Below are 25,042 nucleotides of genomic sequence, written 5' to 3' on the forward strand. Positions count from 1 at the left end.
AAAACATGCACAGTGCTCTATAAAAACCTAGCTCTGTCTTCCTTGTCATTTGCTTAACTTCTTTATACAGTATGATCCTCTGTGTGACAGGTCAGTGTACTCAGTGAAAAACATTTGCATTTGAAGTGGTGAGTCTACCTATCCTGACCCAAAAGATACAGGAATATGGGAAGGGTATCAGCACTGACTTCTGGAGCCTCCTTCTGAATTGTGTCTGTTTACCAACCCCATAGATTTGCCAGGGATCTCCCTTTTCCCCCTTCCCCTAAAAAAGAAGCACTTGCAGCTGTTTAAGAGGCACAAGGGAGAGCTTGTTGAAGGACCCTACAACAGCTTTAAATGCTGGCAGAGGAACAGCAAATCGTATAGAAAATACAACGTGTATTTGGTACTTCTGTTGGCTGGCTGATATAGAGTCCAGTATTTTAAAAAGTCACAGAATAGAAATTAAGAAGTCCTAAGGGTAGCAACAAATACATGTAAAATCCATCTCTCTCTAGAGAGAGATATTGATAGTAAATAGGACTATACATTTTCGAAGGAAGACTGAAGTTGAAAAAAATACCTCACAGTCTCTGGGAAAATACGGTATTCCTGCCTTTTTTTTCTTGGTATAACAGAAAAGATGCTTAAAGGAAGAAACGCGAGGTCCATTCATTACAATGTTCTTTCATTTATATTCGCCTTTAACTGCTGTCTTCAGCCCGCCCAGTATCCAAATTTAGAGCTTTCACACACACTACTGAAGGCAACGGAGGCTGCACCGGGTGGTCCACAGACACGGGGAAGGCAAGCGGCTGCAGCCCGCTCCCTGCCCCATTCCAGGCGAGAAGCGCCAGAGGGATTTTGCGGATGTTCCGTCTTTGGGACAAACGGCCTGAGGGGCCGGACGCATCGAATGAAAAAACGCAAGAGCCTCACCGCCGCCTCTCCCAAAAAGGTACGGAGGCTCCGGCAGCGCCGGCTCCGCCGCATCCCGTGGGGCCGAGCCCGGGGGGCTCCGCACCCCCGCACTGCCCGCGGGCTGGGGGCGGGCGGCAGCACCGCCTCCGCCCCCTCCTCCGCCTCCCTCCCGCGGCTCCGCAGGGAAAAGCCGGCAGCGGCTCCGCTCGCTGGCAGAGTGGTGGCGTGCGGCGGCGGGAGGCGCGTCAGCCTCGCTTCTCGTTTTTAATTTTTTTTAAATTTCATTTTAAAACTTTAATTTTATCCGCTTTTAAAAATTATTATTACTCGCTGTTTGTGAGTTTTCCAGCTGCGGGCGCTGCCGCCCGGGATGGGGCACCGCGGTGCCCGGGCAGCGCTGGGCAGCGGCGGGCGAGCGGCGTCCCGGAGCGGGCTGTGAGCCGCGGCGGCACCGCCGGCAGCAACAGGTACCGGGCGGGCTCCCGGAGGGGTGCGGGCCACAGCCCGCGGGGGAGGAAGGGGCGCTGCCGAGCGGGGACGTGGCCGAGCCCGGCTCCGGGGCTCCGGGGCTGGAGAGCCGCGCTCACGGGAGAGGTTCCCGACCCCGCTCATCTGCCGGCGCCAAGGTTTTGAGGAGGGCGAAGAAGCTCTTTTGGGGCGTCCCGAGCATGGTTTAGGGCTGTGATTGTGAGGAAAATCTTGAACGTGTGTGTTCGCTGAGGGAGATGAAACTGGCTTAATATTTTCTCACTGAGCGTGGAAGTGCTTAGCCCTGTTTCCATAAAAAAAGTCTCCGCGTTTCCTTAGGTCTTGTCTTTCTATTTCCAGTGGGCTTTTATGGCATTACTCGTTAGAGGAGAGCTTAGACCCTCTTAAGTTCCCTTTCCAGTCCTCTGGCTCGTTCCCAAGGACTGATGCAAACGCATTACACACTGGCATTGCTCTTCAGTTTACCTTTGAATGCCCTGGATACAAAAGGTCACCCTAATCCTGTGACTGGTCTTTCTATTGCTGTGTTAGCCGAGCATTTTGCTGCCTCTCATTCAAAGTTTCAAAAAGCTTTCTGGAAACTGTGTGCTTGTGGCCATGCTGCCTTTGCACCCTTTCATCCATCTCTCTAGGAAGAACTGAGTGTATTCCCAGTGTAATTTCAGCATTCATTAATCTGGCCATGCATTCAGCCACGCTCGTTTTAATTACCGTGTTTGAGCTGCTGTCACGCAGCTGGAGCCCGGGGCAGAGAACACGCTCCCAAACAGAAGCATCATCTTCTCCAGTGGTTAATTAGGTTTCACAAGTATCCCTCTCCTGCATAAACAAAAGCAGGAGCATACCCAAACAGAGCTTTAAGGAGGAAGACAGGAGGAAGGTGTATTTCCTGAAAGATTCCTGTGCTGGTTGCCTAGCTGTCCTGGAGATTTTCACTCGGTGCGAAGAGACTCAACCTGATGTGTTTTTTGTGGCCAGGCTCAGAAAGGTATCCACTGGGATGGATTTGGAGCCCTGCTTTATAACCATAATGGGCAAATATGACAGATTGTTCCACGTTTAAATGAGTGTGGGTGGGTATATATGTTGCATAGTGGGAGTCTAAAGGAAGCAAAGTTTATGTTTTCTTTCTCATAAATCCAGTGTTTTTCTAAGCTGGTAACTGAAGATTAGGACAGTCACTTAAGATGGTGTCTGTGCTGCTTGCAAATGCAGGTAAGCACTTGTGCAATGTGAACTTTTACAATCCCAACATCCATAAACTGATTCTGGTTTAACTTTTGGCATCCAAGCAGCATTTCCTTGACAAAGTGTGGGCTTTGGGGGTTTTCTTTGTTTTGTTTTGTTTTTAAGAAGCAACATGTTAAATTTCTTTCCAGGATGCTGCATAAGAGACAGAACACTTAGCTTTGTCATGTTGCTACTCCTCTCTAGAGTCACAGTATAGTTATACCGTAGAGGCTTTTCCACAGCAGAGTTAATATTTCTTAAATTCTTGGGAACATGTAAGTGGAGAAGTGTGTGACTTGTGAAGGAGCATCTATAAGTGAAAAAGGTGCTTTTCTTCCCTTGTGCTTTCAAGGCACAGGACCATTTTATTCACCTGTATCACAGAACAAACACGTGGGAAAAAAATGGTACAAAACACAGCCTCAAAGCTCACAGTGGCATGTTTTCATGCCATGCAGGGTTACCTTTTGCTCTTTGATATTTTTAAACTTGAACAGGCAGAAAGGTAACTTCCACACAAAGTACACTGCTGGAGAAGGTCCGGGGAAGCCGCCTTGCTTTCCAGCTGGGAGAAGTGGGTGTGAGAACTGAAGGCAGCATTTGCTTTTTCCAAAAAAGGGTTGGCTGGTTTGACACTTTTTTTTCCCCCTGATGCTATACATGTGGCAGTGACAAGCTGCTCCCAGACAACCCACTTAACTGGGGTAGTTTTCATGAGGCAAGCTAGGCTGCGAGCAGCAGGGAAATAGACAGCCTGTGTCTGTGGCCATTCACCCTGCACAGAGCTGAAAGCTGAAAGCGGACTGGGAAGGAAGTGAGGACAGCAATGCCTGAACACACACTGCTGGCACGGGCTTATTAGAGAGGGTCGGGATGTGAATTAGTATCAGATAGGGGCCTGTCACATCACTTTCAAGCTGTGTGGTTCCTGGATGATTCTATTAACAAAATGGGAGGGGAAAAAAATGGTTATTTTCTCACTTAGCAGGAGCTTGGAGGTCATTGTTTTGTTCGCTCAGCTTACAGTGCCTGCTGATTTCCTGAAAGGGAGGTTGCTAAAGAAGTTTCTTAGTAAGAGATTTTCAGAATTAATCAGGAAGAGCACACACTGATTTTTTTTTTTTCCCCTCCACTAGTTTTGCACAGATTGTTGCACTGACTCCAAGATGTGCTTGCCCTTTTAGGAGGCAGATAGAAAGAACTGGGCCCACTTGGAATTTAAAGTAAAATGTGAAGTCTTTTGAGAGCAGAAGCAATTTTGCCCTGGGAGACTTAACAAACCATGCTGGCTGCACTTTAAACACGTAACAGAGTCAATGAGAATTTAAGTTACCAACATTGTTTCCCATGCTGTTCTTCAGACAGTTCAGTTACACCAGAGCAAAGGCAGAGGGGCAGTCAGTGAGCAGGGGAGCCAGGCAGCTGGAGGAGGAGTGGCAGGATGGGCTTTGCCAATTCCCCATGAGAGAGCTGGAAGCAGATCGGTGATGGAAGCCAACCCTGGATGCAATAAACTGGATCATGTTATATCTCTGCCTAATGTCAGGAATGGCTTAGCTAAGGCTGGGCAGTCAGCTCAGTTTGAGCTCTATGACTCTCCTTCCCTACATACCCCAAATCAAAGCAGAAACTGCATTTTCTGTTCTGCAGCTTTATTTCTGCTCCTCAGTGCAGATGCTGCTCACGCTCTCACTTATCTGCACCCATGCGGGCTGTTTGGCTGGCCTGGGCCTTGCTTAATCCTGTCCTGTCCCTTCCCATAAAGCTGGTGCTCTGGCATCTGAAATACTTCCAAGCAGGTATTTCAAGGGGAAAGGAAGCAGTGGGTACCAGGTAATCTTCTCTGGGAACTGGTGTTATCCCCATCTGGCAGCCTAGGGACAGACAACCTTCAGCTCTTGTTTTACAGCGAGTGGGCACCAGTCTTATCTCAGCCTTCACAAAATCATAGAATGGCTTAAGTTGGAAGGAGCCTTTAAAGGCCATCTAGTCCAAGCCCCCTGCAATGAGCAGGGACACCTTCAACTAGGTTAGGTTCCTCAGAGACCTGTCCAACACGACCTTAAATGTTTCCAGGTGGAGCATCTACCACCTCTTTGGGCAACCTGTGCCAATGTTTCATCACCCGCACTGTAAAAAAAATGTTTTCATGTCTAGCTTAAATCTGCCCTCTGATAGTTTAAAATCATTGCCCCTTCTATCACTATAAGTCTACACCCAGGGGATTTGGATTAAATCCCTTGAATTTTTGCCCTTCAGCTCTAGCTTTGAAGTATTTTTGCTGCTGGCTCTGGTGCTGTTTCGAAGAAAGAAGATTCCCCCTCCCCAGTCCCATCTAGATTAATTAGGGAGCTGCAATGAGGCTCCAGGAACCAAGCCATGATCAAAAACAACAATCCCAGCACATGCTGCCCCATGGGATTTGGTAGGTGTGGAGAAGGGCAGGTTCATGGTCTACCTGAATTGGATTTTGGTAGTCACAAGTACAGCCCTTGCCTTATTCTTTGCATACAGCCTCTGCACCCAGTAGCCTCAAGAAGGGTGTCCTCTAAGATAACACAAGAAGTAACTGGCCTTTTTTCCCCTAAAGTTACCTTTTTCTTATGTCTTTTTATGTTGCAAGGGTGTCCTGCAATTTTTACTTCCCGACCAGCACAAAAGAAATGACGGATTAGCACAGAAGTATGCGAGCATCTTTCTTCTTTTCAGTGGGAGGAACAAATCGAAGCTGACAGTTCCCTGGAACCAGCACAACACATGAAGTAGTCGCAATAATACATTTTATCTTCCAGCCCTTTTAGAGCATCAGAAGCTCTCTGGTCTCTGATGCCTCCAGTAAGCTGACCTTGGCTGGCAGAGCCAACCACCTCATTACTGCTGTCCCACTGCTCACAGCCTGCCCTCTCTCCTGGCCCTCAAACAGCCTGATTAGCTGCAGGAGCAGCTATTGCTTTCCAGGTTATGCAGCCTGCTGGTAGCCCTTCAGTAACACCAGAACTGTTCAAATAATCCCTTCTGAAATCAACCTCTTTTTTTTTTGTTGTTTTGTTATTTTTTAATTCAAGGCCCTCATCTAGCTGCAATGCCCAGAGATTTGTCATAGATGATTTTGTCCTGAAAAGCCTCATCAACAGGAAAACTTCTAGTCATCAATTAATTCCAAAAAGCAGTTGCAATAGAGAGAATCTATCTGGTCATCACCGGGGTTCTGGTTTTAGCTTGTCTTTACTTCTACAAAACACCAGGCTAGACTAACCCTATCTTTTGCTATTTAAACATTTTTATTTGAGCTGACCAAAGAAAGGAACTCCTTTTCAGTGAGATCTGTAGAAGACAGGCAAATAAGCATCTGTAAACAGTGGCAGGAGGTTCATGTTTCAACAGACCATGCAGGGCTGAACACCAGAGTTTCCCTTCTCTTTCCCTAAATTAAGATCTTGTTGTCTGAACAGCCAAAACTGCTTGATTTGTGCCTCAGTGAGGTATCTTTCTTCATTGTCAGGTTTGTCATGTATCTGCTAGAACACTGAGGAAAAAAAACAGAGGTTTTTTTCTCTGTCTGAACAGAGGAAAAAAATTTGCTTGTAGCAAACAAACATGCTTCCTTGAAGGATGTGTCCCCAAGGCTTAGAAGCATTGGGGATCTGGGCTTGGAGTTGAGATGGTGACACTGGTCTGTGATACTGCTGCAGGCAGATAGGGCAGAAAGCGTAGCTCTGTGTTCAAAGTCTGATGGGCATTTTATTGTTGTACAACATGAAGGAAAGTGCCTTTTCCACAATTAAGCAGCTTTACATCCGCTGTTAGCATTTAATTTTAAAATGTTTGGTTTTCCAACTTTTTAACTGTGGTGCAGAAGTAGTGGCATACGTTATAGCTTTGTGAAATAATATCCCTGCAAGTAGTCCTTGGGCAGTGAGTCTCCTTGGGTATGGACACACCTTTTTCTCTGGTCACCTCTGCAAACATCACTGGGTCATGGCAGCAACAGCTATCCCTGTGTACTTTCCCAACCATACAGGCACATCAGTGGGTGACAGTGCTGTTGCTAATGCTCAATTAAGTGTATAATGTGTTGCCCTGCATGACTGACTGCCCTTTCCTTGTCTTGTTCTTTACATCCTCAAAATAGTGTTCTGTTAGTTCAAAGAAGGACTTGGGTTTTCACAAAGAGGTGCTGGTGGCATTGGGAGCAGTTGGCTGTGAGGTGCTCTTTAATCCATGAGACTTTTTCTTGAATTCAGCATGACACTTGCAGGCCACATCTACTTAGATATACACAAAATCTTGTATATAAGAAAAAATGTTTGCTAAAATAAACAGAGAAGAATGTTTAGTTTATTAGATGTTCAGATTAATAAAGCCAGGAGCTGGAATTGCCCATTGCAGTAAGTCATCTGTGCTACACAAAACCAAACAAAAGCTACATTAAAAATGCTAAGACTCAGCTGATGCCAGAGAATTATCAGCTTAAAATTCTGCCTGCATAAACTAAGGTTTTGCTTTCTTTGAAATCAGAGGGGGATGTTGTCATCATCTCCCCAGATGACAGCTGGACCACAAAGCCTTGTTCCATCACACTGGTGCTGGACTAGAAGGGTTTTCAATACATTTGATTTCCATACCCTGCACTGAAAACAGAAGTTCCCTGAAGGTTAGATGGCTTTTCATATGCAGTTATCCAGTAAAAGGTTGCTTTTTTCCCATTCTCTCCTAGCTCTACCCTTAAAAAGAAAATAATCTTCCATTTTAGTAGAGGTGGCAGCAGTGGATCCAGTGTAAGGGCTCCTATCTTAAACTGAACCCTGTATGCAGGGTTCCTCCAGGCACTGTATTTCTTGTGGGCACATCATGCTGCCACCAGCTGAGGAAGACAACTGCCTCCATTGGCAAAAGGACAAAATAGTTTTCTAGCCTCATGAAAAATCATTATATCCTCCTTTTCCTATATCCTTGATGATAGTCAATACAATGTGAATTGGAAAATGCAGAAATCAACAGAGAAGGAAAGAAAAAAGGAAGGGCAGCAGAGGACAAGCTACGGGTTCATTCCTAAAAGCTTGTCATTAGCCTGCAATGGCCCCAGTAGGTCTTTCTTTTAAATGACATACTGTAGAATAGCAGGGATGTGCCAAGATGCGCTGCCTTAAATTGTGCATAGAAAAGTTACACAAGATAATTACCTTGTAGTTCAGTGACAAAAAGCACTGTCAGATCTTTTTGGTTCATGCTCAGTTTATCTGTAATGTCTCTGTGTCTAGAAAATTCAAATGGTAACGAATCCTTAGCGTAGCTGGAGTATGTGCCATTTTAAGGTCAGGATTTGGGGTTTTTTAATGTCCACTACAAATAAAATTTACCAATTAACCCTGACTAGATCTACCTGCTGTAGATTTAAGGGTTTCATCAGGTTTGCATTGGCTTTGTCTGTGGCAGTGTGAATTTTTTTGGGCAGGAACAGCAGCAGGCACAGACAAGCCTGTATCTATGGCATTAAACTCCTCTGCCCTTCAAAGGAGGAAAGTACTTAAAGACTACTTTAGGAATGGTCCTTGGTCCATGCTTCCCAAAATACGCACAGTAGTTGTGTAAGAATGCCCTATCTGGCCCAAACCAGAACTGTGCCACTGACTGTTCAGCCTTAACCTCCTTTGCCCTAAGGAGCAGAAAGCTATTGCAGAGTCAAGAGAGAGAACAGCTTTTCACTACTGAGAATCTCAGAGCTGTAGAATGTTTGGTGTTGGAAGGGACCTTTAAGGGCCATCTAGTTCCAATCCTGCCCCCATCATGGGCACCTTCCAGTAGACCAAGTTTGCTCAAAGTACAGTCCAAGTCAACCTCAAATGTTGCCAGGAATGAAGCATCTGCAGCTGCTCTGTTGTAGATGTTCCAGTATTTCAACACCCTCACTGTAAATAATTTCTTCCTTATATCTAGTCTAAACCTATCTTCTTAGTTATAAAAGATTATCCCTTGTCCTATTACTACAGGGCCTGCTGAGAAGTTTGACCCCATCTTTCTTCCAAGCCCCCCTCAGGTATTGAAAGGCTACAATCCAGTCTCTGAAGCCTTCTCCAGCTGAATAACCCCATCTCTCTCAGCCTGTGTCTGTAGGAGAGGTGCTCCATCCCTCCAGTCATCTCTGTGGCCCTCCAGCACGTTTGTGTCTTTCCTGTGCTGAGGCCCCAGGCAGGGATGCAATACTTGACCAGGGGTCTCACCAGAGTAGAGGGGCAGCACTGTGTCCCTCACCCTGCTGCCCACGTTGCTCTTGATGCAGCGCAGAATACTGTTGGCTTTCTGGGCTCCAGCTGCACATTGTTGAGTCATCATGATAAGTGTTGAAATGAAATGTGGTTTCAGAAAGTGGTGGCAAGAACAGGTCTCCCTAAAATTCTAGATATTTTTTCAGGTGGTCCCCGTAAACACTTGTGTGTCTATAAAGCTGTTCTGCTCTTTTTGTGGATGCCTGGTATAGATAACTGTGGGACAGGGTTGGGATAGCTGTGCCTTCTGTAAGCCTCCACATAGCAATCACCTTTTTTTATTTTGCTCAGCTGCCCCATTAGTCATCAGTCTTCTTTTTCCAGCACCAGTGTCACTAACACAAGCTTTTTCCAAGAGGGACCCTAGCGTAGACCCTTACCACTTTATCCTCTTTCAGATACTTCTTACAGATCCTTTAATGATTCTGACCAGAGAAATTGGTCGTGTTTTGGGAGTAGTTTAGCCTGTTTCATGGTATTAGATATGTGCTCTTGTATCCTGTGCCTTCAAGAGGTTTCCAAAGCTTAAAATACTCTTGCCAAGAGAATAATAAACTCTGCCATAACTTTAAGTAGAATTTCCAAAAGTCATATATGTAAGAAGACTGAAGTTTTGAATTTGAAAATGAACTGAAGCCAAGAGACAAGCGAGTTGCATCAGAGCAGCCAGCCATTCTTGGTTGTGCATGGACAGTGTTCAACTACTTGATGTACTGGAAGAGAGCTTCAGACAGATGCTATAGCCAAATGTAAATGAAGTAACACAGGACTTTTATGGCAATGCTCTTTAAGTGGCCACGCTTGTGAGATGTCAAAAAGATTAAATAAATCTGTTTCTGCAGTGCTCATATCTGGGAGAAGAACACCCAGCTTTAAAGATGTTCATCCTAGGACACATAAAGGTGTGTCTTCAGTATTTTAGTGAGTAGTGTGCCATTACGACACTTCTGGAAATAGGACAATCATATAAACATCCGTGGAGTTTTAAGTCACCCTAATCCCATGTATTTAAAGAGGAGCTGCAAAGCATTTGTATCTCATTAGTGGCTGAAAGGATTTGACAACAATGATGTTTTACTTTCCTTTCAGGGATGGAAAGCCTGTCTTACTTGTTTAATTTAGCTCACTCGTGCTTATATTAGACCGTACCTGGAGTGGGTACCAAGAACAGCTACTTTGTCTGTCTTGGCTGAGGCAAAACAAATAATCTCTAGAGCAGCCCACTGGTTACCCAAACCATCCTGCATGTGTTTACTTGATGCATTTACTTTCCTGCAGTTACAAAGAAATGGTATGCTCAGCTTGCTGTCCTTGCCTATGCTACTACCATCTGCATTAAATGGGGTTGTAAGCAGCAAAAATATTGGTGCCAAGTTATTGAAGAAATCTCAAGGACAACTTTGCTAGCCATTGCTTTTTTCTCCTGTCACGGTGAAGATTTTTATATTCATTCCTTGCACAGTCTGAGAAAGTGAAGCCACTCTGTGCTGCTTACACTTGACGTGCAGATTTAGGTCACTGCTCAGATTCATCATGGATTTTGCCAAACGACTCCCACTGGAGTTGCATCTATTGACGTCAGGACTGTCTGACCTTACCTATGCTCAATGTTACTCCTGGGCTTGGAGTTGGTCAGTAAGGTGAAGGGAGACCCACCCAGAGCACTCACGGGTTCGTAAGCCTCTCTGAATGCTAATGCTTGCCAAAATGGGCAATAAGTTCGTCACTTTCCGTGGTCTGAGCTAAGAAATTCAAATTCTGCCCAACATCTATGGTCAACCAGGCGTATGCTAAAAGAGCAAGAGAAGTAGCCAGGCTGCTCCTAGGTGGGGGCGTTCCCACAACCTGTTTTGCATCCTGCTAGTCCTACTACTGCTCACAAGATTGCTCCTAGTAGTTTATCTCCTGATGCAGGGATAGATAGCAAGGCTGCCCAAAGTCTTGCACCTTTATTACTATGCAGTGCTGCCAGAACAACAGCATGGTTAATTGTGTGCTCAGGCCACTTGCGCTGAACCGCTTGTTAGGGATTTTGTGCAAGGTGGATTTAAAGCATGAGAGGATTGTTCTCAGTTGGGTTTCAGAAGTGCTTTTTCTTTGGATTATTTTCCAGCACTTGAACGGCAGTGGGACTTCATTTTTAATTAAGTCCTACATTGACATAAAGAATTATCAGTGATGAAGAGAATTGGAGTTGACTTCTAATCAAACATAATTCTGCATACTGGGGTGGGTTTGAGATGAATGAATGTCAAATGTAATTAGATGGTCAGATTCTGATCCCTCAGCCACACTCATAAGTACAGTTATAGACCAAATTTTGCTTATTTATGCTAATGCCAGCTGAATATCATGATTGCCCTGTGTCTCTAATGCTGTAGGGAGCAAGATTAGGGACAGCTCCATGTGGGCTCCTGCGCATGCTCAGCCAGCCACCAGTGTGAAATAAATGTTGGAAATGGGAAAAAAAAAAAAAAAAAAAAAAAGGAGGTCAGCTGCCACGAACCCATCTGTTGTGTGTGGAGCCATCTAGGATCAAATTTATTTTCTTTGGGTTTATTACAGTGAAATAACTCATTTGCATTTCCCTCTCCTTTGGTTTTCAGCTGTACCAAGGGGAAGGTGCAGTGGTGTAGTTCTTTCTCTGAGAGGAGGTTAAGCAGAGGCTCCCTGGCAACAAAAACAGAGAAATGGGGACATTGCACTGAGAGTTCTGGTGAAGGAGTAGCTGCAAAAAGGGGAGGAAGAAAGCTAACTGTGGTATGAGACAAAAAAAGGGTGCTGCTTTCACCTTAGCCAGTGCCAATCCTTATTTCTGTGTTCTAGCGAGGTGATGAGAATTAGAGCCAAGGGCATGTTTTACAACAAAAATAAAATTAAATGAGAAGTTTTCGTGCTGACTTTAGTATCTAGACTGGTGTGAGAGATGACTTACTGAATTTATGGAGCTATACTGTATTGGGAGCATCAGCTATCATGTTCTATGCATTTACAGCCATATCTACTTTACCATTTTGCTCTTGACCTGGATTGTGAGCTTTTTTCTTACTGTTACTATTGCTTTTTGGTTTATGTGCATCATCTCGTTTGGGTAGGAGGGGCAGAACAAACAACACGGGCTGTTCCAGATGGTAGACAATTTGTATTTCTGTTCAGGGTGTCTAGTGATGAGCTAGCAAATACTGTAGCATTTGAATTGAAAATGCCCTTATATGCAACACTTAAAATATTCTTACAGAAATGAGACCATAAAGCCTTGCTATTATAAAGCCTTTTTCCTAGGGCTTGATACTATTTGAAACAAAAGCTGAAATTTGGTACTGAAATACTACATTTTCATTTATTAGGAACATGTAATGGCACCTTGTACTCAGTTCAGGGGATTTCTGCATGAAAAAGTAAAGCTCCCAGCTGTGGGCTTGAGAGCTGTAAAAGATGCATCAGTTGCATAATAAACATTGCTTTGTGCATTGTAGAAACTGAATCCACCCAAATTGAAGGTACTGAAATAGAGCTAATAAAAGAATCACTGTAGGTGTGTGTCCCTGGTGGACATAAAGTTGTCAGTGAGAAGTGTGCTTAAGCCTTCAGAGAGATCCTGCTGCATAATCAGTCCTGAGGATGTCCATGATAGGGAAGAGGCCACCTCAGCAACAGCAGGATGAGCTGAGCTGGACTAAGCTAAGATTTTTGCTGCTGCAAGAGGTGGGGCAGAAGTTTTCCCTTCCTGTGCTGTGGCTACCAATGGTTTTGATGACCACACAGATGTGTCCCACGTGCTCCCATATGTCTCGTTTGAAGGAGGGGGCTCCATGAGCTGAGCTGCAGCTCCTTCTCTGTGCAGCACTGCTCTCTGCAGCCATGCAGGTAAGCCCACATGGCTCTTTCTGTACTAAAATTAACGTCTGAAGCTCATGGATCCGCTGGCCTTTCACCGGCTCATGTAGGCTTGGGAAGCGTGCTTGTCAGTGTAGCCATATGCTACTATTTAGGAATATCTTTAAGCCTTGGACTTCAGTGGAGCAAATGCACATGATTTTATTCTGGCAACCAAGAATAGTTCTTCAGATGGAGCTCACACGTTTGTACAGCTCTAGCAAATGCTGCCCTGCACAAGGGAGGAGTAGCCCAATCACTGGGAGCATAAAATGTGCCATGAAGGTTGTAATTTGGGTAATTGAATGACCAACAGAAGACACCTTTCTACAGGTGCTTCCAGGAGACCCCCACCCAACAGAAATCTTCCTGACATGTACAGAAATTGAGCCTGCTCACTCATGCCTAAGAGTTTTTGTCTTTAAAGTGTAAAAACCCTTGTTCAAGAATTAAATTTCTTGTGAAAGTTTTTATAATGCTCCTGAGCGCTCTTACCCACTTATCACTGTCAAATTTTTGTATTAAAAAACCCAAAAGAATGTCTACTTTCTCATCCAAGATGCATACCACTGTACCTTCTAGGAGCCTAGGGAACATGGAAATCATACATTCCAGGTGGTTGCTTGGGCTACTGGCCATGCTGGCCTTATATTGCCAAAGTGATTCAGCTAAATCAGAGGGAAAATGTTGGAAAATAAATATGAAAAATTACTAGACTTGAGGCTACAAAAGCAAGCAGCATGAGTTGAAGGTGTACAGAATGAGCTTGGCACTGAACTAAGCCTGTGTTAAGTTTAGAATTGTGTTATGCTCTTTGGGCTTATGAATGCAAAGCAGAAAGAATTGGTTGTTTGGGAGGAGGACATGACTTCTTGGGAGGAGGGCATAACAGTTCCTTCTCTTATTGTGATTGCCGTTTTGGTCCTAAATCTCATCTCATTGCATTTAAAAGTTTCTACCTTTGTAAGCCAGCCAGCCCAATAAGCAGAATACAGATGTTGGCATAGATGAGAGAGGAAAATGTTATTTTCTTTCATTAGTCACAAAGACATCAGCTCATTTGTCAGACATACCCCAGGTTTGCAGGTAAGACATGTTCTTAGCATGCCAAACAGAATCAATTGACTTTTGTAGCCATCCACTCACATTAGTTAGTGGACCCCCTCAGCTCCCCTTAACCTCAATAATTATCACTTAATTTTTAACAGACAGCCTGCAGACCATCATAAACAAAAGAATCAACATACGAACCATCTCACTTGTAGGGATTACTTCTCCTTAGATCCAGAACGGACGTTGAACCATTTGTCACACAAGAAAATAATGTAGGGAAAAAGGATTATCAAGGATGCTTTGTCAGGCAGTCCTACCCCACATTCCCATTTAATCAGCAATTATATGTAATCCTGGAGTGTCCTCAAAGCCCCAGCTGCAGACAGCTCCCTGACACCTTACAGCAAATTGTAGACCTGGAGCCATAACTGTAGCTGCTACAAGGAGAGAACAGAAGGGTTTAAGAGCACCTTCACCACTCTGTATTGCAACTTTGCGTGGTTGCTAGCACATCTAGCAAAACCAACTTCCCCCTCATCTTGTGGTGAGCAAAAAATACCATCTCAAAACTGGTCATGAAGAAGAAGCAAAGAAAAAAAAGCTGAGCAAAAGTTAGACTAGATTTAGTAAATATGTTTCTGCCTGAATTTTCCTTAGCTTGAATCAAAGTCCACACTGTTTATTAAATATTTTGGCACTGTGGGAGGCAGAGGTCTGTGATGAAGAGGGCAGCCCTCTGGAAGTGATTGTCCCTTCCCCACTCATTAGCTCAGGCTCAGCTGTTTCCCCATTTCCAGACTGAAAGGAGAGCTGAGAGAGGGGACTTTTATTTCCCTGGGGACAGAGACATCATCAATTATCTGCCATTCTCTGCTGCAAGCTGTCAGCGAATAGGGCAGAGGAGTACTGATAGGATTTCACCTTATCCCTTCCCTCACTGATGGGCTCATCATTCAACTGCTGTGCACTTAGTATGGGCAGTACTAATTATATTAATTATACTTCTACATAGGGCATGCTTATATTAGCAGTAAGGAGAGTGGTGTCTTTTTAAAATGAAACATCCCTGGTTCATTAACTATATAGATTTAAAAGTGTAAGCGTAGTCATTATATTCACTGCTGAAGTGGATGTCTCAAATCACAGAAGCATTTAATATTATTTTAGATGTGCTACTTGCATTATATTGAGAGCAAAATTTATACTGCATGTAAAAGACAGTAGCATTATATCACATAACTGCTAAATGTAGACTGAGAAACTTGATCACCACCTTGGCGTAGCACCAGAATCCCCTTTAGCAGTGTTCAGCTGTGGGGATACCCATCATCAGGTCAGTAAGAGATCTGGGTGAGTCCTCATGGGCTGAGCCTTACTGAAACTGTACTAGCAACTGCATCCATGCATATCATCAGGATGCAAGGATACTGCTAAACTCAGAGGTAGGTTTATGGAGTTGATAGCAGACAGACCTGTGAATGGTTTAAGAGGCAGAAAAAAGCCTCCTCTCAACAAAGGGTATCACAGCAATGTGACAGATACTCATCACTCAAAGTGTATTTGCAAGATGGGTATCATTAATAATCCATCAATGCAGTGCCCATATGCAGCCATTGTCTCTGTGAATCTGGGCCAAGGGGCTGATGCAGACTATGCAATTTTCTGAGGTTGGTTGGAGGTGTCTGAGATGTCATATTATGAATATTAGTTTAAGTCTTAAGAACAGATGGTGTTTGTACAATAGAGTCAACCTTTAACCTGACCAATGGAAAATAACTGAACAGAACTGGGAGATTTCACTTGTTCCGACTCTGTTACCTCCTTTTATCTCAGTTTTCTTCTGTACAGAAATTAAACATACATTATTCACCAAGATTATATATAATATATAGGGAGAGGCCACAAGCCTATCTGGGCTCTGAGTTCTGACCATTTTATGCAAAAGCAAAGCAAAAGTAGCTCCAGGCAGGTCTTCAATTTGCATTTCAATTGCACTTCTTGCACATTTTTCTGGTATCTTGGGGAAAGTCTCAGCTACTAAAGCCTTTCGAAGCCGTCTGAGTGCTTGAGCAAAATAAAGAAAATAAATAAGTACATTCCTTTTCCAAGATTATTTATTTTTTAGTTTGCCCAAAGGAAAAGAAAATCAAAACAGTTCCAGTGTTTCTTCAGAGTCAGATTTGGACACTATGATTCTGTTCAGAGTAAAAGCCATTCGTATTCTGTTCATATTAATAGAGAAGAGACATCATGCAGAAGATATTATTTTCATTTTCACAACAGTTTTGAATCTCAAGCCCTTTTCTTTTCATAGCCAGTGTGGTTGTGGTGAGCACCCAACTTCAAGTTTTGTTTTATCTCTCTTATTTTTTGACCAATAGTTATGTTTATGCAGCTAAATCTCCTCTGATTCTCAGTGTTGTCTGGCTCCTCCTAGGTCTCCAGATGTTGTCAGGGTGCGTGTGTTAATCATCCTGTTAAAGCATTGCAAGTGCTGAACACTTGCAAGGGATTTTCTGCTCCTTGGCACTCTGGACCCGATTTTTAATGCAAATCCTAGTATGGAAGCTTTCAGATTGCAGCCTAATTGTCTAAAGGTTATTTGCAAACCCGAAGGGAACTTGCTGTGCAGAGCCCAGAGTACTGTGGTCGGGTAGTTTCCACTCTGTCTCTCAGGAGGTGGCTCTCTAGAGTTTGAGCTGTTAGGCATAAGCTGCCATAGGGAAACTCTGTACCATCTATAGGGATGTGAGGTTTGACCCTGGAAGCTGCAAAAATGTCTTCTGGCAAGTGCTGTGCCGGGTATCAGCAAGCCTGAGCAGAGTTCAACCCTGCAGAGGTGTGTAGAGAACTTTACGGATGTAGGGCTGAGTACAGACCCAGATTTGGGCTCTCATTCACTGAAGACTCAAGCACCTCCAGCTGTGGCTGGAGCATGTTTATCCCTGTGGGAGTTAGCCAAAGTGCATCCTCACTGTGGTATCTTCTGAGTTTGTGAGGAGCAGCTGCTCCAGAGGCTATCTGCTCCCTCCACCCTCTCCCCTAACCATGGGTTTCTGCCCAATACAGAATGGTCCTGGTCTGCCTGACAGCAACTTCTCTGTCCCAGGGGTTTTATCCTTGCTGTGGTTAAACTCTGAGCCCTGAGCTGGGTGGGCTGCATCTGGGCTTGGCCAGGGACACAAATGGTGAAGTACCATTACCTGCTGGCCACAGTGGAGGAGAAAACTAGCTTTGCACCCCGTGTGGTATCTCTGAGGCTGCTCAGTCAGGGGGGCAGCCCTCACTTCCAGAACAGGAAGATGTATTCTGGTTGGATTGTGCAATAGAGAAAATGTCTCATTAGCAGTAGCACTGGCAATGCTGGGACTGGAAGAAGTGTTTCTGCCAGATGTCTTGCAGAAATATTCCTGAGAAAGCAGCTCCTTGGGCAATGCAGTCTCCTCCAAAGAGAAACAATAGTTTGCCATGGCACCTTCTGCCACGCCAAAGAGTATTTGCCCAGCTTAATGCTACAAATTAAATATAACTGAGCAGTGCACAATGTTTCTTCGCATATTTGCTTTCTGCAGTGAATGTTTGCCGTGCAAGCACCACGTAGCTTTGGTGCTTATCATTAATAAATACATTCAGTTGTGAAGGCTCACAGTGTAGATGTCTGGCTTTCACAAATGACTGGTTTTTTTGGGCACTCGCAATCATTCCTGATCTGCAGGGATTGGGTGGGTGGTTTAGACTTGCTGTCACCCCCTCAGCCCTGTAGGTCAGAGTTTCACAGAACATCAGCTCCCTGCCTGCAGGCAGCTTCAGCCCCTGCCATACCATCCTGCTTCATTACCAAGCTCATCCCTCAGCCCAGCTACTGGAGTGAAATGAACTGGGGGCATGGGGCAGGCTGGGTCCAGCTTTTAAAATAGATGGGAAAAAAATTGCTAAAATCTGTCTTTTTCATTTTCTGTCAGGTTATTTTTAAGCTGGCCTAGTTTCTTAGTCCATTTCACAGCACAGTGGTGTCATCAGCTGAACTGACATCCCAGGAAGGATGGAGGCAGTGAGAGGGTGGGTCCTGCAGGACAGGGGAGGCTTGTCTGGCAGCACCCGCTGACCAACTCTCTCTTCTCCAGCATCCCCGTTTTTCTCCTGCTCCCTGCCCTGTGTTGGCGATGGTGTTTCCCACAGATTGGTGGGGCCATTCCTCTTGCCAGAGCAGCACAAAACCAAGCCAGCAGAAAAATCAATTTAATTGTCTGCCGAGGGCAGAGACAAGAAAAACAGTGGATTGAGGAGAAAAGGAAGATAAAGGCATCCCCCTTTTCCCTTGTGGCAGCAGATAGAGCTGCCGTGAACCATAGCACTTCTCTGCTATTTATTTGTGGATGGATTGAAATCATCCTAGTTTAGTGCAGATGCCAAGCTGGGAATTGGAAATGAGCACACAGAGGGCAAGGGCTTCCTCCCTGCTGAGCCCCCCCTGGACACATGAAATGCAGAGCATACAGTGCCTGGAGCTTGTTTGCTCCTCTCCCTGGACAGTGGAGGGCATCCCCTTTATCATGGCATGTCGTGGCTGCATTTACTCCCACCCTCTCTTCCTTCTCAGCAGCCCCTGGGCTGAGCAGCCATGGGAGCAAGGATCAAAGGAGTGCTGCAGGGCGTTCATGATGTATCAATCCTTATTAAAATTATTATTGTATGTAATCACACTTTGCAGTGATCGTAAGTGCCTCCTAAGAGCTCTGCACGCTCCCATAATAATTCCCAGGACAGATGGGGACACTGGGGCTGGGGTGAAGCATGCCAGGCATGGCAGAAATTTGGATTATCATACTTAAGTGTCTGGTTTCTAGTACCACATCCCTCTTTTGTCTCTGGTAGATTTTCAGTAGACCCTGGGCTGTAAGTCAGAAATTAAAATAGGACCAGTTTGGTTTTGAGTGGGGATGATTTGGAAATGCAAACAAATTTGTGCTCTCTTGCAGCCCATCGTGGGGTTCAGATGCCCCTTAATGTCACGGATGGACACCAGGCTGTCCTGCCTCACTGCCTGTCTTTTGCTGTAGCTCCATCCTTACTGACATGCTTTCTGTTGTTTTTCAGGAATATCTCCGAGGCTCCCTGAAATCATGTCTATAGGATCACATTCATTCTCCCCTGGAGGTCCTAATGGGATTATTAGAAGCCAGTCCTTTGCTGGCTTCAGCGGGCTTCAGGAAAGACGGTCCAGGCAAGTGTCCTCGCTCTCGAGGGGGAACTTCAAAATCGGGATGTAAGGGAGTCCTGGGCTTTAAGGGATGAAGGTGAAAGGAGGTGAGAGAGGACTTCTTTCTCTCTGACTCTCTACCAAATAAAGTGTCCTAGGCTAAAATGTCTCTATGTGGTGTTTGTATAATTAGGCTGTTCCCCTCTGCCTGTTTGCCTCTCCCCCATTAATTCAGGGCTTTCTCACATGCCTCAGAGCTGTGAGAGAATTTCAGAGAACCATTTAAACTTAGGCAGTGATCTTTTCAACATGTGAAATGTGCAGGAACGCTGCACACAATACACTTGCCATCAACTCCTGTTTAAGACCAGTGCTGCCTAAAAGACAGTTTTCTCATTGCTGCACCACTATGAATTCCAAACAAAGCTGTTTCCCTGAGCTTGGCTGCAGAGCCTTTCTGTGCCCTGCCCCTTAGACAGACAGGACTTATGCTTTGAGTCAGGCATGTCCAAGCCATCCAGTCCTGGATGCTCCCAGAGGCCACTTTACAATTGATTTTAACTTGTGTAGTCTCCCAGTGCCAGACCACCAGTTAGCAACTGAGGAGTAACAGCAGGCAGTGTTGCCTCCTACTGTCAGCCCAGGTCAATGATGGTTGTTAGATGCTGACCTACCTGCCAGCAAAGTCCCCAGAGAAGTACTTGTATGCAGCACAACTCTCCTCACTTTGCCACACACTCCACACTCAAGGCCAGTGGTGGGATGCTGTTCCCCAGAAACTCTTTTAATGAAACCCCAATCTTCCTTAGGACCTGCAGGCTTCACACCTGAGATTATCTAGGCTCCCCTTTCTTTTTAGCACACCTGGATGTAGCTCAGCTCTCTCATGGGCACTCTAATGTGAGTTAGGACAGGCGTGGTATAAAGACAGAGAAATGTCTGACGAGCCTCAGACTTGGCTTTTCATTTCCAGACAAGCATTTGTCTTGGGAAGCACATATCCCAGGCTGCTCAGAATCTTAACCTGTAAAGAAATGCAGTCCTTTAACTGGCAGGCATAGAAGCAGATTCATTTTTGCTAGCAGAGATAGTATCAGAAGATTTCTTCAAGCTACACTCCTTTGAGATTTCTATGATTTATAGGGATTTCTTCCTCTTTGATGTTCATTTTGCAGGTGTAACTCCTTTATTGAAAATTCCTCTGCACTCAAAAAGCCCCAAGCAAAGGTGAAGAAAACACATAATTTGGGCCATAAGAACAGCACCACGCCCAAAGAACCCCAGCCTAAAAGGATGGAAGAGGTCTACCGAGCCCTGAAGAATGGCCTGAAGTAAGAGCTTTTATCCTGCTTGTTGATTGAAGCTTTCTGTGACATTTTAGAGCCTAGAGAAACAAGAACAGGTATCCTTCCTCATAAGAGAAGAACATACACCTCTTGGAGTCAGGATTGTGACACTTGGTATCTAAAATATTTATATGGGAAACGGGAATACCGGAGGCAGAACCCCATTTCCATTCACATTTTCAGAAAAGCTCTCAAAGTCTGGAATTTCAACATCAGATTTTTTTCCCCTCTGAGTTTCCTAGAGTCGTATCAAAGGCTTATATTGCCTTCCAGATAACATCCCAGATGATAACAGGGCTTTTATCAGCCAGATACAGGGGCAGCGACTGGAAGGCACCAGCCCATAAACTAAGCAGCAGATTAGCTTTCTTAAAACTGGTTGTTCCGTGTAGAGAGAACACCGAGCTCCTATACACAGTTAAGTAAGTGGGCTCCTATTTATTCCCAAAAAGGCAGCAGGGAGCTGCTTTTAGGACAGATTAACATAAGTGAGTTTTTGTCTGTAAACACATCCAGTGAGGAAAGCCATTTGTCAGGCAGATTTTCTTTTTAGGATGGTCATCGGCCAGGTTGGTATGTGCTGCAGAGCTCATGCCTCGTTCTCTGGTTTGTGTTTGCAGTGAGTATCTGGAAGTTCACCAGACAGAGCTGGATAAGCTGACTACTCAGTTGAAAGACATGAAAAGAAACTCACGCCTGGTACGTGCCATGCTTTTCCATCGTGTAGGTGCACAGTGGCCTTCTTGAGGTGCTGGAGCAGCCAGGGGATGGGTGTGGGGTACAGGGAATTTGCACTGATGCTTTTTTTCCCTTCTAGCCATGGTCTTGTTTGTGATTTCTGTTGAGTGTCAAACACTACTTTCTCATGGTGCTGTTGTGTTGCAAAATTAATCAGTTTTGTGTTCTCTGTTGCAGGGAGTCCTGTACGATTTAGATAAGGTATGCTACTCCCTTTAACACTCATTTTGCAAGGAAGCATTAATATCCATACAGTGTACATGGAAATCTTTCTCAGAGGGATCTGCTAGCTATGCCAACATCTACATTTTCAAAGGAAGAAATCCCACTCTCTTCCCAGGGGCTCTGGTATTGCCCACTAATGCAGCATCAAACAGAATGTGCTCACTAATCTGGCATGAAACATAGCCCACCAACCCTTTTTCTGAGGTCTGCTGGGTCAGCCTGGCTCTGGGATGGGCACAGACAGAGAGACAGACCCCTGGCAGGCAAGGAAGGAAGGAAGCAGAGGAAATACTTCCTTCTTCTGTCAGCTGACAGCCATTAAATCCATTTCCAAATGCAAATTCTCTCAGCCAGCTCCAGTCAGATGGGGGCTGATAGTGGCACACCAGGGGGCTGGGGGGGAGTCAGGTCAAGCCCCAGTTGATTCCTGCTCCTGCCAGTTCCGAAGAAAGAAAAATTGAAAATAAATTTTCCTTGCACAAAAATTTGGGTAAAAGAAAAGCTGTCAAAAACATTTCCTGAACAAGTCTGACTTTTTTTTTTTTTTTCCAGTCAAAATGGCAAACTTGGGTTTATTCTCAAAATGAGCTTGCTAGGGAAGACAGTGGATCTTGAAATGCAAAACCTGATCAATATTAATATGGGAATTTAAAGTACTGAAAATATTATTTTTAACCAAAAATAAGCTCTGCTTTCTTTGGTTTTTTTTTCTTATAATAATTAGAAAAACCTAGAGAAATTCCATCAAATAAAACCTCTTTTTTATTTAGAAATATGCATTAGATAAAGAAGTGAAGGAGCTCCATTGTCAGCAGCAGCTTAACAGGTGTAGGGTGGGAAAACTGATTCCAGATTCATGGTCAAGGAAATCCTGTGTGTTTTAAGGAGGAATATCTTGGATCCGTGGGGACTAGTAGAGCAAGTGTGGCAATGTCTTACTGATTTATTTAAAGGTGCCTCACCCTTTGCCTTTTCCTTTCTTTCAGCAAATCAAAGCAGTTGAGAGATACATGAGAAGGCTGGAGTTCCACATTAGCAAGGTAATGTGCTCTCTCCTATCATCTTTCTTCTGCATCTGTTCCTGTATTATTGAGGAAACAAACCCTTGGCCTCCTGCTACCCCTTTGTGCTGGGGAGGCCGCTCCCAGATTTGCTGTTTTCTCCACGATAGGCTGGTGGTCAGAGCCAAAGAAAGAGCTTGCACATAGACCCCAAGGTCCAGCTGTGCCCCAAAACACTCCCTCATGCTTTTAGGTACAGAGAGAACAAGGGTTGGAGACTTGCTGGGGAAAATCTATCTCACAGCATGCTTACTGTCAGACTTTAGGTAGAAAGAGAGTTGCATCTGAAAGCAATTTAATTCAGCAGTTATCTCTAGCACACACAGCAGCTACCTTGGATTTATTCCTGGATTTCACTGCTAATGCTTTTACTGTATGGTTTGGGGCCCACATCCACTTGAATGCATCAATGAGAATATCAGTGGAGGTACTTGTGATTTACACTAATATGTTTTGAGCTGGATAAAATCCATGGCATGTATTCTCTTACTTATAAACATATCTGCTAGTGATTAGTTGCTTTTTTGAGCCTGACAAAGAAATGAATTATTTTTGACAGATGAAACGTCTTTGAAGAGTAATTTGAAAAGCATTTGTGCAGCTTCAAGTCCTCTAATTATGACAACCTATCCAAACCTTTTAATTTTAGTCCTCTCTTACTCTTGGTGCCAAAAATAAAAGTATAAATCATAAGGCGATAGACTGAGATTTTGTTCCCCAAGCCACCTACTCTCTTGCTGGCAACATGAATGGCAAAAATTAGTACTTGAAGAACATTTCCATTCAAATCCTTCTCACTTCAGCCTGCTCAGAGCTAATGGTTTCTGGACTTATAATAAGAGTGAAAAGCACCAAACGCAAGAGGTAACGCTGGTCACTGTTACTCAGGCTTGCCAACTGCATGAGTTCACTCTCTGTAACCCATGGCAACAGAGACAAAAGGAACTGAGTGTGTGGCGTTAAAGCCACAGGCTTGGGCAGGTGGAGAAACATCTTTGGTTCTAATGACAGAGAAGGGTTTTTTGCAGCAGTATTTAATCAGGGACACAGAGATGCCTTCTGTCTTTTACCAGCCACTGCTGTGTGAAGGAAGCAAAGCAAGGAGGACGAGGTGCACAACAGCACATCCCACATGCTTGGGGAGCAGATGAACATGTCCTAGCCACACTCACATGGGCAGGAGCAGGCTATCAAGTCCTGGACCAAGGCTCCACTCTGATGTCAGAAGTGAATACCAAGTGACAGCTATTTATAGTAGCCATCTTTAGTTTGCTGGCTTGCAAGAGAAACAGAAGTCAATATGAGTGCAGAAAGCTTTTTTTGTAACTTCAAAATGGCAAAATGCTACCTGTGTCTTCATTACTTTATGCTAAACTCTTTCACTTTGCAAAGCATTCCATGTTTTGGGTAGGGTGCCCTCAGGTCAGAGGCTTCAGCCACCAGTTATCCAAGATAGCCTTTTAAAAATTGACCCAGAGCTTTGAAGCCATCAGGAAGACAAGTCCCATTCCAAACAAATTAGCAACAGCATGGTTTTTTTTTTTTAGAGGTTAAGCAGGCTTGGAAAATGGGATTTGAAACATGCCTGGATTGTCACATGAGGCTCATCTCTAATGCAGCAGTCACAGACTGATGAAGCCAAGGTGCTGGATGCTTTCATAGAAATTCTGCCATGAAAATCCAGTACTGAGCAGGAGCACTGTGGGACACAGAGTGACTTCTTGATTTTTGGAGATAACAATGGAAAAAGTTATTTTAGATAAAACCCAAATATCATCCTGTTTTAGGAAGGACATTAGAAGCCAAAAGAAGAGACAGCTTCTTCCATTCCTGTTCTTCTCACCCTGATAGTGAGGTTAGAAAACCCACATCTTCTGTATCTGACAGATTTAGTTTACAAAAATATAAACCAGTATATATAGCTGGTATATATATATGTGCATATATTACACGGTGTAAATGTATACATTGAGTACAGGGATTAGAGGGAAAAGGGAAACCAAACCACAAGGTGTGTAAATCCATTGCCCCTCTGAAGCTAGATCCAGGTGAGACTTCAAACAGTGTGACTATGTTTTGCAAACCTTCCAGCTCATTTACAGTATGTTGGGTCACTGGGTTATGTAAAAGAAGCGTAAAAAGATGACTAGATGTAAATGTCTGGGGGGGGTTGAAATTCAAAACACTTTTTTGACTTGACTTCAGCTGTTTATAAGCCCTTCACTTGTGCTGATTCCTAGTATGACTCCCAGTTTCTGGAAGATTGAGGGTAAGAATTCAAAATATCACTCCCAGCTTCCAATACTACCCATTAGTCAAATATTGCAACAGCCTTGATCCATGGCTGATATTAGGGAACCAAAGCCACTGCTGACCCTGTTAAATGTGTCATTTACCACTTCCAGTCACATTTGGCAGCATGGGCATTGCAGTTGCCTTTTAAAAAGCTTTTCCACAGTGAGATGTTTGAGAAACTGGCTGCATTCCTGCCTCTCTGGTAGGATGGGGAGAACACCAGTAGCAATGCTTAGAGGCATACAGGGCAAGAAGGTGAATTGCTGGCATCTACTGTTGCTCTATTGATATTTTTACAGAGGAAGTTACTTTTATCTTGTGTTTCTTTCCCACAGACTGTAACACTATCACAGCTTCATT

At 44.3% G+C, this 25,042-nt stretch overlaps 1 protein-coding gene across 1 annotated transcript in view; it reads left to right on the forward strand.

Moving 5' to 3' along the window:
- The first annotated feature begins 789 nt into the window (after positions 1-789).
- RIPOR2 (RHO family interacting cell polarization regulator 2) overlaps positions 790-25,042 on the forward strand; it is a 52,261-nt gene continuing 28,008 nt past the window's right edge. Inside the window, exons 1-6 of the mRNA XM_066328034.1 lie at positions 790-940; positions 18,915-19,041; positions 20,193-20,348; positions 20,984-21,062; positions 21,279-21,302; positions 22,313-22,366. Of these exons, the coding sequence (XP_066184131.1) occupies positions 853-940; positions 18,915-19,041; positions 20,193-20,348; positions 20,984-21,062; positions 21,279-21,302; positions 22,313-22,366 (528 nt within the window). The 5' untranslated portion in view covers positions 790-852. The remainder of the gene's footprint in view (positions 941-18,914; positions 19,042-20,192; positions 20,349-20,983; positions 21,063-21,278; positions 21,303-22,312; positions 22,367-25,042) is intronic.

Source organism: Sylvia atricapilla, chromosome 1 (genome assembly GCF_009819655.1).
Source record: "Sylvia atricapilla isolate bSylAtr1 chromosome 1, bSylAtr1.pri, whole genome shotgun sequence".
NCBI lineage: Eukaryota > Metazoa > Chordata > Aves > Passeriformes > Sylviidae > Sylvia > Sylvia atricapilla.